Genomic DNA, 16,616 nt, shown 5'->3' on the forward strand with positions numbered 1-16,616 from the left:
AAAAACCAATATAGGGATCATGTGACCACCAATCCTTAAGTCTGCCCACAAGTATTTCATCAGTACATCATGGAGATTGTTATTTCCCATTGGCTGTGGTGCTAGTTTTGATTATGTGTTGTCTGTTGCTTTGGGTTTGTATTGCAGAGCACCACCGGATTCAGTTCGTATTTTGAAAAGACAGGGTTACTTGTTAAAATATCAAGAGTTTTTGATAAATTTAGCTAGTTGAACTCCTGCCAGTTATTCAAACATTATGGGGTTTAATGATCAAAATTGTAGCTAAAGTAAATACCATTAAAGTAATTACATTACATAACAAGAAATGTATGCTTATTAAATAAAACATATTTTCAGGGAAATAACTCTTCTTTGCCCACCATAAGAATAGATTTAATCTGTGCACCTATGTGTAGTGTTGGACTTTTTAGTCAATTCATATCTGCTGGTTTGCAACAGCTCCATCATGAACTGATAGGAAAGTATAATTAATATATAATTTCGTCGATATTTCAACCACAGAAAAAAAAGAATGATGTGAAAGATTTGAACAATGAACTTAAAAACTTTATAGCTTTGGTACAGTTTTGGAAAGCATATAACATTCTCATTACCTATATAGGTTATTTTAGTGATCTCTTTCTGAAATTAGACATTAAGAGAACTGTTGCTGTTGTATAATTATAGGGTTTATAAGTAAACCACAGCTACTGTTATAAGAAATTTTCGAGAAGATAGTATGCAATTAACTTATGTAAAGAAGACTGGTATACATAATATGTAATCACCCATTGATATCAGCAGTGAGCTTAAGTAAATGTCATCAAATAAATGTAACATTCTAGACTACTGCAAGGAAACTACTTAAAACCAAATTGGTATCAGAGTTGAGTATTTGGTAAATATGTTAGTGGTTTGTCAAAAAAGTTATTTGTTCTTCAGTTTTAATTTTGGAGTTCGATACTTTTATTGTTATTAATCAGTTCATTTCAAAAATTACAAACACACAGAATATTTTTAGAACTACTAAATATTGGAGAATATCAGACATGAAACTGTCTTTCAAAAAACACACAGAATAGGAATAAATGAAGCAAAATTACATGAACAGGGCAAAAGAATGTTATAAGTTAAGGAATATGAACAAAGAATTATTCTCATTATAACAATGCCAGAGAAGGAAAGTTGCTACTCACTATATAGGGGAGATGCTGAGTCGCGATAGGCACAACCAAAAGATTCACACAATTAAAGCTTTCGGCCATTGAGGCCTTTGTCAGCAGTAGACACACACACACACACGCGCACACACACACACACACACACACACACACACACACACACACACACACACACACACACGAATGAGTGGCTGTTACTCAGCAAACATTGAGCTATCCTTCACACATGTATTCTGTCTTCAGTTTAGCATTGATTACTAAATCTATGGGCACCTTGAAATTAGCTTGGTGACATATATCTGTGGGGGGGGGGGGGGGGGGGGAAAGCTTGGTGGGGAATTTACATGGCATAAGTTCCTGAATAACAGCCCAAATTAGCAAAAATGGTCAAATCCATTAATAATTAAGATGTCTAGTAAGGTTATGTATTTGATGCAGCCACCTCGAATACTACCATTGAAGAACTACAGCAAAAACTTGGAGAGTTTGTGATAAAGGCTTGGAAACATGTTCTCCAGTCAACAGTAAAAAATCACACTTCCAAAACATGAAACGAAGTCTACAAATCAACAGTAACATAAAAATAAGATAATCTCTCATAGTTTTTCATTACATCATGCCGCGTGTCATGCAGACAATTAAATACAGGTTATATCAAAAAGAATCATCCAATTTTTAAAAATTGAGATATTTGCTTGAACAACATAGTGCTGTAAAGGGCCAACTTTCGAGTTTTACATGGGTCCTGCTAGGCAGCAGCAGTGTGCGCACATTTCAGTTCTAGTAAAAATGGTGTCAGGACAAAAGAAACAGTTTTGTGTTCTATGTTTGGCCTGTATGGTTGAGTAATAACTGTTCAGTTTGACTTCCACACTAGATATGGGGTGTATCCTCCTACAGCACAGAGCATTACACAGTGGTATGAACAATTCCAAGAAACAGGTTGATTGTGTAAAGGCAAATCGCCTGGCTGTCCCCAAGTGTCTCTCACAGGTATCAAACGTATCTGCCTTAGTTTCACAAGGAGTCCGCAGAAATCAATTCGCTGTGCAGCTCAACAGCTCAACATGCCCCTGATGTCTGTCTGCCACGTGTTGCATCGATGTTTACTCATGAAACCATACAAAATTTCAGCTACTGCAAGCTCCTCATGAAGGTGACAAATGACAACGTGTGGAGTTTTGAAATTTTGTTTTTGGCAAGATGGAGGATGGCAGTTTTCTTCCACACTTAGTGTTTAGTGATGAGGCAACATTCCATTTACGTGGAAAGGTGAACCAGCATAATGTGAGAATATGGGGTACGAAACAACCACAAGTAGTTGTACAACTTGAGAGGGACTCTCCAACATTTAATGTGTTTTGTGCAGTTTCATGGGAGAAGGTGTTTGGTCCATTTTTCTGTGCCAAGAAGACTGTTACAGGAAGTACATATCACGATATTCTTGAGAACTTTCATTTCCCACAGTTGGGAATCTGATTTGAATGATTTCATTTACCAAAAGTATGCCACACTGGCATCTGGAAGCACGGAAATTTTTAAATCAAAGGATTATTGAAAGATGTATCAGTTTGCGCTGTACCAAATGATTCAGCCTTACGTTACTGGCCTCCAAGGTCACAGGACCTGATTGTCTGTGATTATTCCTTGTGGAGTTTATAAAAGACTCTATATGCGCCTCTGTTACCGATAACAATGAATGAACTGAATCATTGCGTAAGAGCAGCTGTAGAAGCTATAACTCAAGACCTGCTCACTGCAGTGTGGGGACCATTTGAATACTGCATTGACATAAGCCATGCGTCTCGGGGGGGGGGGATATTGAAAACGTAGGAAATGCTATGAAAAGAACTTTTTGAGTTTCCTGTTCATCAAAAAAACAAAATTCATTGTGTATGTGTATTCGTTTCAGAAATATGGACATGCCAAATCAGATGATTCTTTTTGATACACCCCGTACTTCTGAATCTCAATCACATAGGAATTTGTAAAATCTGTAATTGTAAAAATAAATATGAATGCATGGATGGCAAAATCCTTGCTTTGATTACATCCTAATTAAGTCAACATAAAAGGTAACACAGAAATATACAGTAACACTATTTCTTGACCTCTGTGCAGTTGTTCCTGGAAATTGTGGGTTGTAACCTGACTGTACAATATCATGTTATCATGATAAGAGAGAACATGAAGTACACTGCAAGAGACTCCTATGGTAAACAACTCTCAATATGTGTACAATGCTCTAGAAACAATATATTGGACAATGTCAGGAATGTAAGATAAAACTAGTTATATACTTAGTTGAGAAATAGTACTTCTGGAACCTTATCAAACACAATATTTGGTTTCTGATGATAAATGCCGATGTTTCATATGTAACGGAAAATGATGAGTGAGAAACGTACTGAGCTGAACAGTACTAACTTAGCAAACTGTCCTGGTATAATTAATAATTGTAGTGAATAAGTCTTACCATAGCACATGATTATTGACATCACAGTTCCCAATAATACCAGCCTAACATCTAAAACACCCAAAATAAATAAATATGATGATTTGATAGAACTAATAAAAAGACACTGCTTGTTAAGTGTTCTTATGTAACTGGAATTATTTCAAGCACTGTCAAAACACACACACACACACACACACACACACACACACACACACACGAGGGAATTGTGCATGTCCAGCAGAAATTTGGGGGTTTCTGTGGAAAGATGAGGTCCTGTAAACGAAAAGAAAAGTTGAGACATTCATGAGTAGTGGAGATTACAAACAAAAATATTTTGCTTTAGTTTTCAGTAACTTCTATAGTGTTGTAACATATTCTATTGTATATAAAATTATAATTAAGGAAAAATGCGGTTATTTGTGCATGTCAGTTTTCACCTGTTGTTGTGGTTGTTGTTGTTGTCGTTTGTGGTCTTCAGTCCAGAGACTGGTTCGATGCACCTCTCCATGCTACTCTATCCTGTGCAATCTTCTTCATCTCCCAGTTCCTACTGCAACCTACATCCTTCTGAATCTGCTTAGTGTATTCATCTCTTGATCTCCCTCTATGCTTTTTTCCCCTCCCCACTGCCCTCCAATACTAAATTGGTGATCCCTTGATGCCTCAAAACATGCACTGCCAACCAATCCCTTCTTCTAGTCAAGTTGTGCCACAAATTTCTCTTCTCCCCAATTCTATTCAATATCTCCTCAGTTATGTGATCTACCTACCTAATCTTCAGCATTCTTCTATAGCACCACATTTCGAAAGCTTCTATTCTCTTCTTGTCCAAACTAGTCATCATCCATGTTTCACTTCCATACATGGCTACACCCCATTTAAATACTTTCAGAAACGACTTCCTAACACTTAAATCTATACTCGATGTTAACAAATTTCTCTTCTTCAGAAACACTTTCCTTGCCATTGCCAGTCTACATTTTATATCCTCTCTACTTCGAACATCCCCAAATAGGAAATCTCATCTACTACTTTCTGTGTCTCATTTCCTAATCTAATACCCTCAGCATCACCCGACTTAATTCGACTCATTCCGTTATCCTCGTTTTGCTTTTGTTGATGTTCATCTTGTATCCTCCTTTCAAGACACTGTCCATTCCATTCAGCTGCTCTTCCAGGTCCTTTGCTGTCTCAGACAGAATTACAATGTCGTCGGCGAACCTCAAAGTTTTTATTTCTTCTCCATGGATTTTAATTCGTACTCCGCATTTTTCTTTTGTTTCCTTTACTGCTTGCTCAATATACAGATTGAACAACAGCGGGGTTAGGCTACAACATTGTCTCACTCCCTTCCCAACTACTGCTTCCCTTTCATGCCCCTCGATTCCTATAACTGTCACCTAGTTTCTGTACACATTGTAAGTAGCCTTTCGCTCCCTGTATGTTACCCCTGACGCCTTCAGAATTTGTAAGAGAGTATTCCAGTCAACATTGTTAAAAGTTTTCTCTAAGTCCACAAATGCTAGAAACATAGGCTTGCCTTTTCTTAATCTGTCTTCTAAGATATGTCATAGGATCAGTATTGCCTCAGGTGTTCCATCATTTCTTTGGAATCCAAACTGATCTTCCCCAAGGTCGGCCTCTACCAGTTTTTGATTCGTCTGTAAAGAATTCACACTAGTATTTTGCAGTGACTTATTAAACTAATAGTTCGGTAATTTTCACATCTGTCAACACCTACTTTCTTTTGGATTGGAATTATTATATTCTTCTTGAAGGCTGAGGGTATTGTGCCTGTCTCATACATCTTGCTCAACAGATGATAGAGTTTTGTCAGGACTGGCTCTCCCAAGGCTGTCAGTAGTTCTGATGGAATGTGGTCTACTCCCAGGGCCTTGTTTCGACTTAGGTCTTTCAGTGCTCTGTCAAACTCTTCACGCAGTATCATATCTCCCATTTCATCTTCATCTACATCTACTTCCATTTCCATAATATTGTCCTCAAGTACACTGCCCTTGTATAGATCCTCTATATACTCCTTCCACCTTTCTGCTTTCCCTTCTTTCCTTAGAACTGGGTTTCCATCTGAGCTCTTGATATTCATACAAGTGGTTCTCTTTTCTCCAAAGGTCTCTGTAACTTTCCTGTAGGCAGTATCTACCTTTCCCCTAGTGAGATAACCTTCTACATCCTTACATTTGTCCTCTAGCCATCCCTGCTTAGCCGTTTTGCACTTTCTGTCAGTCTCATTTTAGAGATGTTTGTATTCCTTTTTGCCTGTTTCATTTACTGCATATTTGTGTTTTCTCCTCTCATTAATTAAAATCAATATATCTTCTGTTACCCAAGGATTACTTGTGTCTTTTTACCTACTTGATCGTCTGCTGCCTTCACTATTTCATCCCTCAAAGCTACCCATTCTTCTTCTACTGTATTTCTTTCCCCCATTCTTGTCAATTGTTCCCTAATGCCCTCCCAGAAACTCTCTATAACCTCTGGTTTTGTCAGTTTATCCAGGTCCCATCTCCTGAGATTCCCACTTTTTGCAGTTTCTTCAGTTTTAATCTACAGTTCATAACCAATAGATTGTGGTCAGAGTCCACATCTCCCCCTGGAAATGCCTTACAATTTAAAATCTGATTCCTAAATCTCTGTCTTACCATTATATAATCTATCTCCAGGCTTCTTCCATGTATACAATCTTCTTTCATGATTCTTGATCCAAGTATTAGCTATGATTTAAGTTATGCTCTGTGCAAAATTCTACCAGGTGGCGTCCTCTTCCATTTCTTACCCCCATTCCATATTCAGCTACTACATTTCATTCTCTTCCTTTTCCTACTATCGAATTCCAGTCACCCATGACTATTAAATTTTCATCTCTCTTCACTATCTTAATAATATCTTTTATCTCATCATACATTTCATCAATCTCTTCATCATCTGCTGAGCTAGTTGGCATATAAACTTTTACTACTGTGGTAGGTGTGGCCACAATAATGTGTTCACTATGCTGTTTGTAACAGCTTTCCTGCACTCCTATTTTTTTTTATCCATTATTAAACCTACTCCTACCTAGGGGTACTATTTGATTTTGTATTTATAACCCTGTATTCACCTGATCAGAAGTCTTGTTCCTCCTGCCACCAAACTTCACTAATTCCCACTATATCTGACTTTAATCTATCCATTTCTCTTTTTAAATTTTCTAGCCTACCTGCTTGATTAAGGGATCTGACATTCCATGCTCCGTTCTGTAGGACACCAGTTTTCTTTCTCCTGATAACGATGTCGTCCTAAGCAGTCCCCACCTGGAGATCTGAATGGCGGACAATTTTACGTCTGGAATATTTTACCCAACAGGACGCCATCATCATTTAACCATACAGTAAAGCTGCATGTCCCTGGGAAAAATTACAGCCGTAGTTTCCCCTTGCTTTCAGCCGTTCGCAGTACCAGCACAGCAAGGCCATTTTGGTTAGTGTTACAAGGCCAGATCAGTCAATCATCCAGGCTGTTGCCCCTGCAACTACTGAAAAGGCTGCTGCCCCTCTTCAGGAACCACACGTTTGTCTGGTCTGTCAACAGATACCCCTCCGTTGTAGTTGCACCTACGGTACGGCTATCTGTATCACTGAGGCACGCAAGCCTCCCCACCAATGGCAAGGTCCATGGTTCAGGGGGGGGGGGGAGGGGGGGGGCCACAAGCTTATTTTAAACTGGTTCTTTCTCAAAACTCTGCAGCCATTGAGCTGTCTCTTACAGCAACACATCCAACATCTTCGTCCTTTGCTTCAAGACACTTACCTCATATTTGGGAGGATGGAGTTTGCTCTGTCTAGGCACCCAGTTTTACATTTTCCATAGATTTCCTGAATCATTTCAGGGAACCACTGTGGTGGTTTCTTCAGCAAGGCCATGGCCAACAATCTGCCCTAGCCTCTAAAAAAAAAAAATTAAAAAATTCCTTTTATGTGCTATTTATTTTCATTCTATTGTGCTGACACATACTACATCATTTCTAGATGCCGTTGGATGACTAAATAAATAAAATAAATTTATTCTTATGTACTTTCTTTTAATTCTCATCTTTTTTTACTTTTCACACTTTTCCCCTCTCTTTTATTTCTATTATGTGTCAACTCATCATGCGCATCACATACATATCCAGCCAGGCTTCATTGCTTTCTTTCACCTGGCCATGGATATAGTACAAGTAGTTTCTCATTAACATCTCATTACTACTTGATTTCATTTACCTTTTTTCTTTAATCTTCTCTTTGCATTTTATTGTTGCACTTTTTAAAAAAAAATGTAATTTAGCTTATCTTTCTTCTAATGATATTCCTCTCCTTTGCTTTCCCATCCTTAAAATTTTCATTTAAGTAGAGTTCTAGAGATAAATGTGAAGGTCTTCCAGCTAATTTTGGATTCATTAATATTTTGGCATTGTTATGTGTCTGTGTTATTACTGAAATATTTTATTTATTATTTGAAATTTATGACATGTCTTAACGAAGCTCTAACAGTAAGATATTTGTTCCTTTTGAAATCTACAATACATTTTGGAAACTCTGCTCAGGCAGTTAGAAACAGCCCTACAGTCAAGTGTGTCAGAATCCCAAGACATCCATCAAGTCACGGAGGAATATACCCAGAGGTTGTCATCTCTAGAACGTAAATTCCAGCAAGCTATACGTGACAAGGAGACACTGAGGAAGCAACTTGAGGTACGCTTTACTTTCAGAATGACATTTTTTAAATTGTGTTCAGTGCGATAGTTCAATTCTGTTTCTTTCTTACAGCAAGCAAGATTAGATGCAGCATCAAGATTATCAAAAACTGAACTGGAAGGCTTAGTGGCAGAAAAGGACGAAGTAATACGAGAACTGAGAGAGGAAGGAGAAAAACTGTCAAAACAGCAATTGCAATATTCTAATATTATCAAGAAGCTCAGGGTTAAGGAAAAAGAAAGTGACAACACAATCAAGAATCAGAAGTAAGGTTTATTTCAAGAAGAGTGTTGTAAAATAATGTGTTACCTTTCTTCGTCTTATTGAAATTTTATTACTGAAATTGTGGCCTATCTGATTACTTACACACACACACACACACACACACACACACACTTTTGGCATCATCAACAGGGTGCATCACTGTTCTGGATTGTCGCCCATATTAAACAGTTAAACTTAAAACACTACACTTTCATTTCAAGGAAAAAAGGTAACTGTATGAACTTACAGTTCACTGAATGACTCCACTTATTTTTTCCCTTATAATATTTTCATTCGGGCAAAAATCTCTTGTAAGGTATAAGTACTAAAAATATTGCGTTCAGTATATTATGGAGAAACTAAATGTATAGTAACTTCAATGTGAAGCAACAACATAATGAAGTAACAAAAATTGAATTGATATTTTTACCAGGAACTTGCTTCATTTTATTATATCAAGGGTAAAGACTAAAATATAACTAACAGAAAACTACTCCATTGGTTAAATTAGCTTAACTGCCATTACAATTTGGACTATTTATAATGAGCAGCAGTTTCTCATCAAAATTTTGATGAAAGCTTGTGCTGACACGTGCATTTTTGCTAAATTATGAATAAAATTAACTCCTTAAGTCTGATGTCCATGTAAGCTAGGACATTCTCGACACAGAATGGCACAGTACACATGCAAATATCTTCACTGTGATTGACTCTGCATATACTGTACAAAAATGTGAAATTATGGTATTAATGGATTTAAGTCAGCTACATTCAGCTGCATAAATACATACATTTTTATTGATGCTAATAAGTTAAATGGTTTTCAGTTATGCTGATATATGTACAAGATGTGAATCAATGAAATATATTTTTGCAAACTTATTTTTGCTTCTTGAAACTTTAGGGAGCAATTAGAAGAATTGTCACAAGAAGTTGAAAGGTTGAAACGATCTCTTACTGCCAAGGAAGAAGTGGAGAGGACACAGATTGAGGCAGTGCATCAGCTGACAGCAAGAACCAAAAACCAAGAAAAGGAGATAGCTGCTCTGCATAGCCAGATTGATGATCTGAATCAGAAAGTGGAAACATTAAGTGTTTCACTTGAAGCTGCATCAAAGTAAGCAATTCCACTATTTTTTTTAATCTCTGTTGACTATTCTTTATTTGTGAAACATAAAAGATGTTAGTTATTGTGGGAAATACTATATTATTAGAGACTTGCAAAAGAATTCAGCCACGTTTGTTTGTCTTGCATGTCAGTGGAAGATGTACAAGCTACATCTGAAAAGTTTAGCCAAGAGGCCAATATTTAAAATTCAGTGTGTGACAGAACCACATACATGCATTTTGGGAGGCATATTGAACAGCACCACACAGTGTCAAATATACTACACTGAAGTAGACATATTTGCACCAATCAATGGAACACAGTTACTGTGAAGACTCATATCATTGCAAACTGTGTCAGAAATAGAGGATCATCAAGGATGGGGCCCCTCCACGCCCGCACCAACGTGGTGACCAACACAAAAGTTCTACTGTCACCTCCGTATGCATGTTAGTTTTGAATCAGGCGTCACAGGATGCAGGCTGTGATGTTATCCATGCGTCTGGGTAAGACTACTCATTAACATGGTCCATCAGGAGATAGAAGTGGTCGAAAACGATCGAAGGATAGCGGTTGTAAGAGCAGAGGAAAAAAAGTGCCAAGGCCAGCGCCAAGGGAAAAAAAACCTCTGCGACAGTAGGACGGGTAGTAAGAGCAGTAGCGGTTTGCTAGCTGCGACAGAGCATGCAAGGTGAGGGGGGTTAGCGTGAGGTATCGTGCAACGTTACCTATGTACTGCGTGGTCGTTCGCTGGGTCAGTCCAGTGCCGCGGCTGGGCTCCATCGTTGTCACCTGGGCCGGCCGCAGTGGCTTACTCCCTGTAACATAAAAGTTCGGCGCGGCAGCGCGGCGACGCTTGCGCGATGAAGACTGCCCTGGCGGTTTTCTTCTTTGCACCTTTCACCTGTGGTGCTGCTGGGGCAACCGCTGGGACAGGCGCGCGAACGTCCTTCTGCGAGGTTGCAGGAGTAATCGCAGGTACGACTACACTGAGGCCTTGGGCGAAGACTGCTCGCAGTTGCCTTAAGGCCTCTTCCTTCTCTGCAGCCACGGCGGCTGCGAAGGCAGCCCTCTCCGCCGCCATGACGGCTTTGAGGGCTGCTGTGGCCTCCTTCACGGCGATGCCGAGCTCGAGGTCACATCTCTTCGCGGGAGGGCGAGCTGCGTCCTGGCTGCCCGTTTCCGAGCAGCCGTCCCCGCCCCTGGCAGGTGGATCTGCTGCTGCGCCGTCCCTCAGCTGCACCGGGCTGTTCTCCACCCTACGCCATTTCCGACGTCGTCTTCTCTTCTGCTGCTGCGTCGGTGCGGCCGCGGCCGCTTCGCCGCCCCCGGCACGGTTGCGGCTAGAGAAAGCCACACAACCGCGCCAACTGGTGACGTGCGGGCCGCCACACCGGACACAAGTCGGCAGAGCGTTGCTGCCGCGGTCGCAGGTGCGGCTGTCGTGCTCACCTGAGCACTTGACACACCGCGCCGCGTTGCGGCAATACTTCGCAACATGGCCGTCGCTCTGGCACCTGAAGCACTGGGGCTGAGGATCCATGGCGGTCGGGAGAGCCTCCGTCGTAACCGGGAAGCCCAGCAACTTCCGCAAGTTGAGGATGTCGCTCCCGCCGTCGACCGTTTGCACGGTCACGGCATAGAGCGGCGCCCTCTTCCTGTTGGTCCGGTTGTGCAACCTTGCGGCTGCATTACCAAACCCGGCTTGCAGCAGCCCTTCCCGGACCGCTGCCTCATCACAGCACCAAGGCAACCCCCTGAGGAGTGCCTTAGTCGTCTTCATCCTTCCTACGGAAGGTGCCTTCTCACGCGCCGGCGGCGCGTCAACGATGTGGTCGGCCACTGCGACCTTGATCGCCCTGTGGTCGGCCACGTTTGCGGCTCGAACGCAGATCAGTGAGTCTGTATCGACAGACTCGTAGACCACTTCATTCCGAGCGCAGTTCGTCATGGTGTCGAACAGCGCTGTCCACCCACCTTTGCACTTGACGTACAAAGGGGGGACAGGCCGCGACTCGTCTTCTCTGGAGTTCCTTGCACGGTCGGCAGACTCAGTGAGTTGCACAACTGAAGGACCCTTCGTAGCGGCAGGTTTCCTCTGCGCACCCTTCTTCCCCATGCTGTGAGGCGCGGAACACGACAATTTGCACGCGTTGTCAAAACAACGCACGACAATTTGCTATCCGCGGCACCCACAGCACAGAAAACCTCTTCACGAGCTCTCAACGGCCGAGTAAGCGAAGTGCGCAACGGCAGCGATGCGCTCGCCTCGCCAGCTCAGGCTGCTCTAGAAATAGAGGAAAATGACTGTGAATATGCCAGAGAACTGAGAGTTGTGTGGTGAACAGTGGAGAGATTTACGTTAAGAATTTCTTGGAGAGATAGAAAATAAATGGACCAGGAAAAAGATTTGTGTTAAGATGTAATTTTGATCATTATGAAAATACAGTTGAAGTGGATGAATAGATGATGGTTGAAAGAATTTCCTTCCTGGGTTCCAAAAGACTTGAAAAGACCAAGATGATGACCTAATGGAAGGTTGTCAGGATTGATGGCACCTCCTTCAACTATGTGTTTTTGAAATTTATTCGTTCTGTGTGATCAGTTTATATGTACATCAGTGTGACAACAGTGTTAGTTATCCAAGAAACATAAAAACAATGTTACAACATATGCTATCAGATATTTTTTCTTTAATAAACAATTTAATTAAGCACATAGTCATTAGATGAAGAAAATCATACATTAAATGTAATTTATACTGTGCATTAATTAAATTAATTGTAAATTGCATAAGGCTGCAGAACAATTCTGTTGCTTAATAAGAGTAGCCAGTCATTGAATAAATCAATATTTGAGAATATGTACTAACAGTAATTGTGAATTCAAAATGTCTGCAAAACAGAGCTGTTGCTCAATGAGAGTAGTAAGTTGTGTACACTAAGAACAAGAGTCAACCATTATGAAGGCCTGCCCAGTTGGCCGTGCAGTCTTAACGCACGGCTTTCCGGGCGGGAAGGAGCGCCTGGTCCCTGGCACGAATCCGCCCGGTAGATTTGTGTAGAGGTCCAGTGAACCGGCCAGTCTGTGAATAGTTTTTAGGGGCGAATGCGGGCTGGTTCCCCTTATTCTGCCTCAGTTACACTGCGCAAACAAGTTCTCCACGTACGCATACACCACCATTACTCTATCACGCAAATATAAGGGTTACACTCGTCTGGTGTGAGACATTACCTGGGTGGTCCACCGGGGGCTGAACTGTACAATAACCCTGGGTTCGGTGTGGGGCGGCAGAGGGGTGAAGTGGACGGCGGTAGTCGTTGTGGGGTTGTGGACCACTGCGGCTGCAGCGGGGATGGAGCCTCTCCGTCATTTCTAGGTCCCCAGTTAACATACAATACAATACAATACAATACAACCATTATGAAAATGTAAAAGGTACCTCACCATCAATATATGGATTGTAGCTTGACTGTCCACAAAGTTCCACCATCTGTGTCTAATATAAGTTGAATATGATAACATAGTTCTTAAATAACAAAAAGTATAAACATATAGTCCCAACAACAGCACAGCATACAAAACTCTTATGGGCTGCCCTCCCATCCATAAAAAACTGCACATATTCTGCGTTCACCACAGAAATGGAAGTTTTCACCACAGAAATGGAAGTTTGCAATCACTGAAAAGTAGGATTACAAAATAAAACCTTTACTATCACTGGTTAGACATGCCCAAACAGCATTCTGCATGGTACAGGTAACGTGTAAGACAGGTAAATTAAAATTTTACCTGAAGCTGTGTGTTGCCTCACTAAACAAGATACTGTATATAGAAAGCATACACTCAGTGCCAAAGCATAGCAGTTATATAATATTACAGGGTTTTATGGAAGGATTTTATTTTATAATTCTATTTTGCACTGATTTCATACTTCATTTCTGTGTTGAGAAGAGAATAAGTGCAGTTTATTATGGACAAGGAGGGCAGCCCGTTAGAGTTTTGTACTCTGTGCTGTTGTTGAGCTATATGCTTACTCTTGTTACTTTTGTTTAAGAACAGTTTTCTCATGTTATATTTATATTAGACACAGGTAGTGGAACTTCGTAGACAGTCAGTGTATTTTGACTAACTTATGATTGCTGCAGTGCATGTATTGATCCTGAGATACTTTTTACATGTTCGTATTGGTTGACTTTTAATTTAATATATATGATTTATTACTTTCCTGGTGCAACAGTCTTGTTTTGTGGCAATTTTTAATTAAAAATTACTGTCAGTACGTGCTCTCAAATGTTGATTTTTTTCAGTGAGTGGCTTCTCTTATTAAGCAACAAACTTGTTTCATAGTCATATGAGATTTACTGTTAATATAATTAATGAACGTAACAAATTACTTTTTATTATGATTTTCTTCATCTAATGATGAAGTGCCTAAATAAGTTGTTTCTTAAAGAAAGAATATTTGACAACATTTATTGCCACATTGTCTTTATGTTTCTTGGATGACTAACACTGTTGTCGTCACACTGATGTACACAGAAGCTGATGATGGTGCATTGTAGCACCAAAACTGTCGCAATGAACAAAGAAATTGTAAAAACACACAGCTGAAAGTGGTAGCACCAGTCTTCACGTACTGACCAGCTGTCGTCATATTTCCCATGATAAATGGCTGTATGAGAGGTGGAGGGTGGGGCAGAGGGGGGGGAGGGGGAGGAATGGGAAGTTGGTTGGTTGGTTGGTTCGTTAGTTAGTGTTCTTCGATGGAAGACGTGCGGAAGCAATATGGAACAAAAAGCTATGAAAAAGTACAGGAAGCATTTGTCCAGAAGACATGATGTCAACTGGTGCGGCAACTGCTGTTACTGATGGTGGTGGTGGTTTATCCTACTGAGCTTCTATATCATCTATAATGATTTTGCTGTCAACAAGATGCTAAACTTTAACATCCTGTCTGGTCATCAGTCATTATTTTTGTAGTTCTCTCTTGACTCCTGCTAATTCTCATTTTTCATTTGAACGTTTATTGCAGTTCACTTTCTTTACAGTCCTAATTGTTATCATATAGGTTATTGCTAATTGCTAAATACTAAATACTACAAAATCTGTAAATTACTTTTTATTTCATGGTTCATAAGCTGCAACATAATCGTGAATAGAACAATGATCTAGAAACTGTAGAATAAATTTCTTTTACGTCCGTCTACAATAAAAAATTGTTTGGTCCGTTGACTATCGGTTTTGGTCAGCAATGACCATCTTCAAACCTGCAACAAAACATGGAAAAACCAAATACAAGAAGTGGGAAGTAGACCTCTTAAAATAATAAAAGCCATAATGAAAAGTGTTACTTATACAAGTGAAAAATTGTGCTTAAAATATAACAAGCATATTGGTTTTAAACATATCCTAATATAATGAAGGCACAGTGACATCATCCTAAAACATACAAAATCAGCTTAGCAACATCACACATGTTTGAATTGCCGGCCGAAGTGGCCGAGCGATTCTAGGCGCTACAGTCTGGAACCGCGCGACCGCTACGGTCGCAGTTTCGAATCCTGCCTCAGGCATGGATGTGTGTGATGTCCTTAGGTTAAGTAGGTTTAAGTAGTTCTAAGTTCTAGGGGACTGATGACCACAGTAGTTAAGTCCCATAGTGCTCAGAGCCATTTTGAACCATGTTTGAATTGTGGTGTAAACTAGGCCACAGAGCCATTGAGTCATGCTGCTAAGAGTCTACTCTTCATAACAAACTGCAGTACAGTAGCCACAAAATATGTATGTGTTGTAAGCTCAATAGATGTTGCTGCTGTAAGTCTGCACTAATTTTTCTGTTGTAAAATAGTAGATAATGCAATAAAATGAAGAATACAAAAGTGGGCTTATAGACTGTGTAAGTTATTACAGTGATAAAATGTTATAAATTAGAAACGAGAATGAAGTTAAATTGTTAAAAAGAAAAATAAGATATATACTGCCCACTAGTTGTATTGGTTTTCCCATGCTTTGCTACAGATCTGAAGACCGTCATCACTGACCGAAACCTATAGTCCAAACATTTTTGTGTTCATAGAAATAAAAGAAATTTATTTATTTTGTGTGTTCAAGGATTGCATTTCAGACTGTTACAAGGACCTGCAAACATGTAACATAATATAACCAATGTTAAAAGACTTTGAAACATACGTGCTGAGATGATGACAGGCAACTCTGTTTTGAAAATAACTGCAAGTACATTGACTTTGAGGAAAACAGTCCTTAGGGGAAAAAAATACAAGTGACTGCTTGATCCATTTATAATATTGCATTTCTGTTTTGTTATTTTACTATAACTTTTTTAGGGAGATGAATGAAAGTAAGAAGGCTCTTGCACTCAAAGAAGAACAACTTGCCAAGGCTATGGAGAGTATTGAAAACATGGCCCAGCAGGAACTGGAAGCTGCTCTTGAAGAGGCAAAACGTAATTCACAGGAACAGCAGCAACACTTAAATGCAACAATTGAAGACTTGCGGCAGCGTCTGCGCCAAACTGAAGAAGAACATTCAGGGTATGTAATGGCATGCTAAATAACAATGATTTTAATTTATCAGGAATCAGAATTATTCAACACTAAGTGCCATTAATACAATTTCTCAGGTTTCCACGAAAAAAATGAATTTTGCTGTAAAACAAGGTTACTTCTGTTAATGAAATAAACTGTGTAGAAATACACTGCTCTGCAAAACTGATGGATAAGGCACATAATGTAACATAACGTGTTAACTACTCATTGGAAATGAATGAAAGTCTGGGAGCAGGTTGTGAGAGGTCTCCCAGCTTGCACAGATAGTTGGACGTCACACAGTGTGATGTCAGCATGACTGTA

At 39.9% G+C, this 16,616-nt stretch overlaps 1 protein-coding gene across 4 annotated transcripts in view; it reads left to right on the plus strand.

Moving 5' to 3' along the window:
* The window catches only part of LOC124789769 (TATA element modulatory factor-like), a 178,229-nt gene that overhangs the window by 111,100 nt on the left and 50,513 nt on the right, over window positions 1-16,616 (plus strand). For all 4 annotated transcript variants that reach the window (XM_047257228.1, XM_047257230.1, XM_047257229.1 and 1 more), the window contains 4 exons: window positions 8,222-8,369; window positions 8,445-8,638; window positions 9,541-9,753; window positions 16,092-16,298. In XM_047257228.1, coding sequence (XP_047113184.1) covers window positions 8,222-8,369; window positions 8,445-8,638; window positions 9,541-9,753; window positions 16,092-16,298 — 762 coding nt within the window. The remainder of the gene's footprint in view (window positions 1-8,221; window positions 8,370-8,444; window positions 8,639-9,540; window positions 9,754-16,091; window positions 16,299-16,616) is intronic.

Source organism: Schistocerca piceifrons, chromosome 3 (assembly GCF_021461385.2).
Source record: "Schistocerca piceifrons isolate TAMUIC-IGC-003096 chromosome 3, iqSchPice1.1, whole genome shotgun sequence".
Taxonomy (NCBI): Eukaryota; Metazoa; Arthropoda; class Insecta; order Orthoptera; family Acrididae; genus Schistocerca; species Schistocerca piceifrons.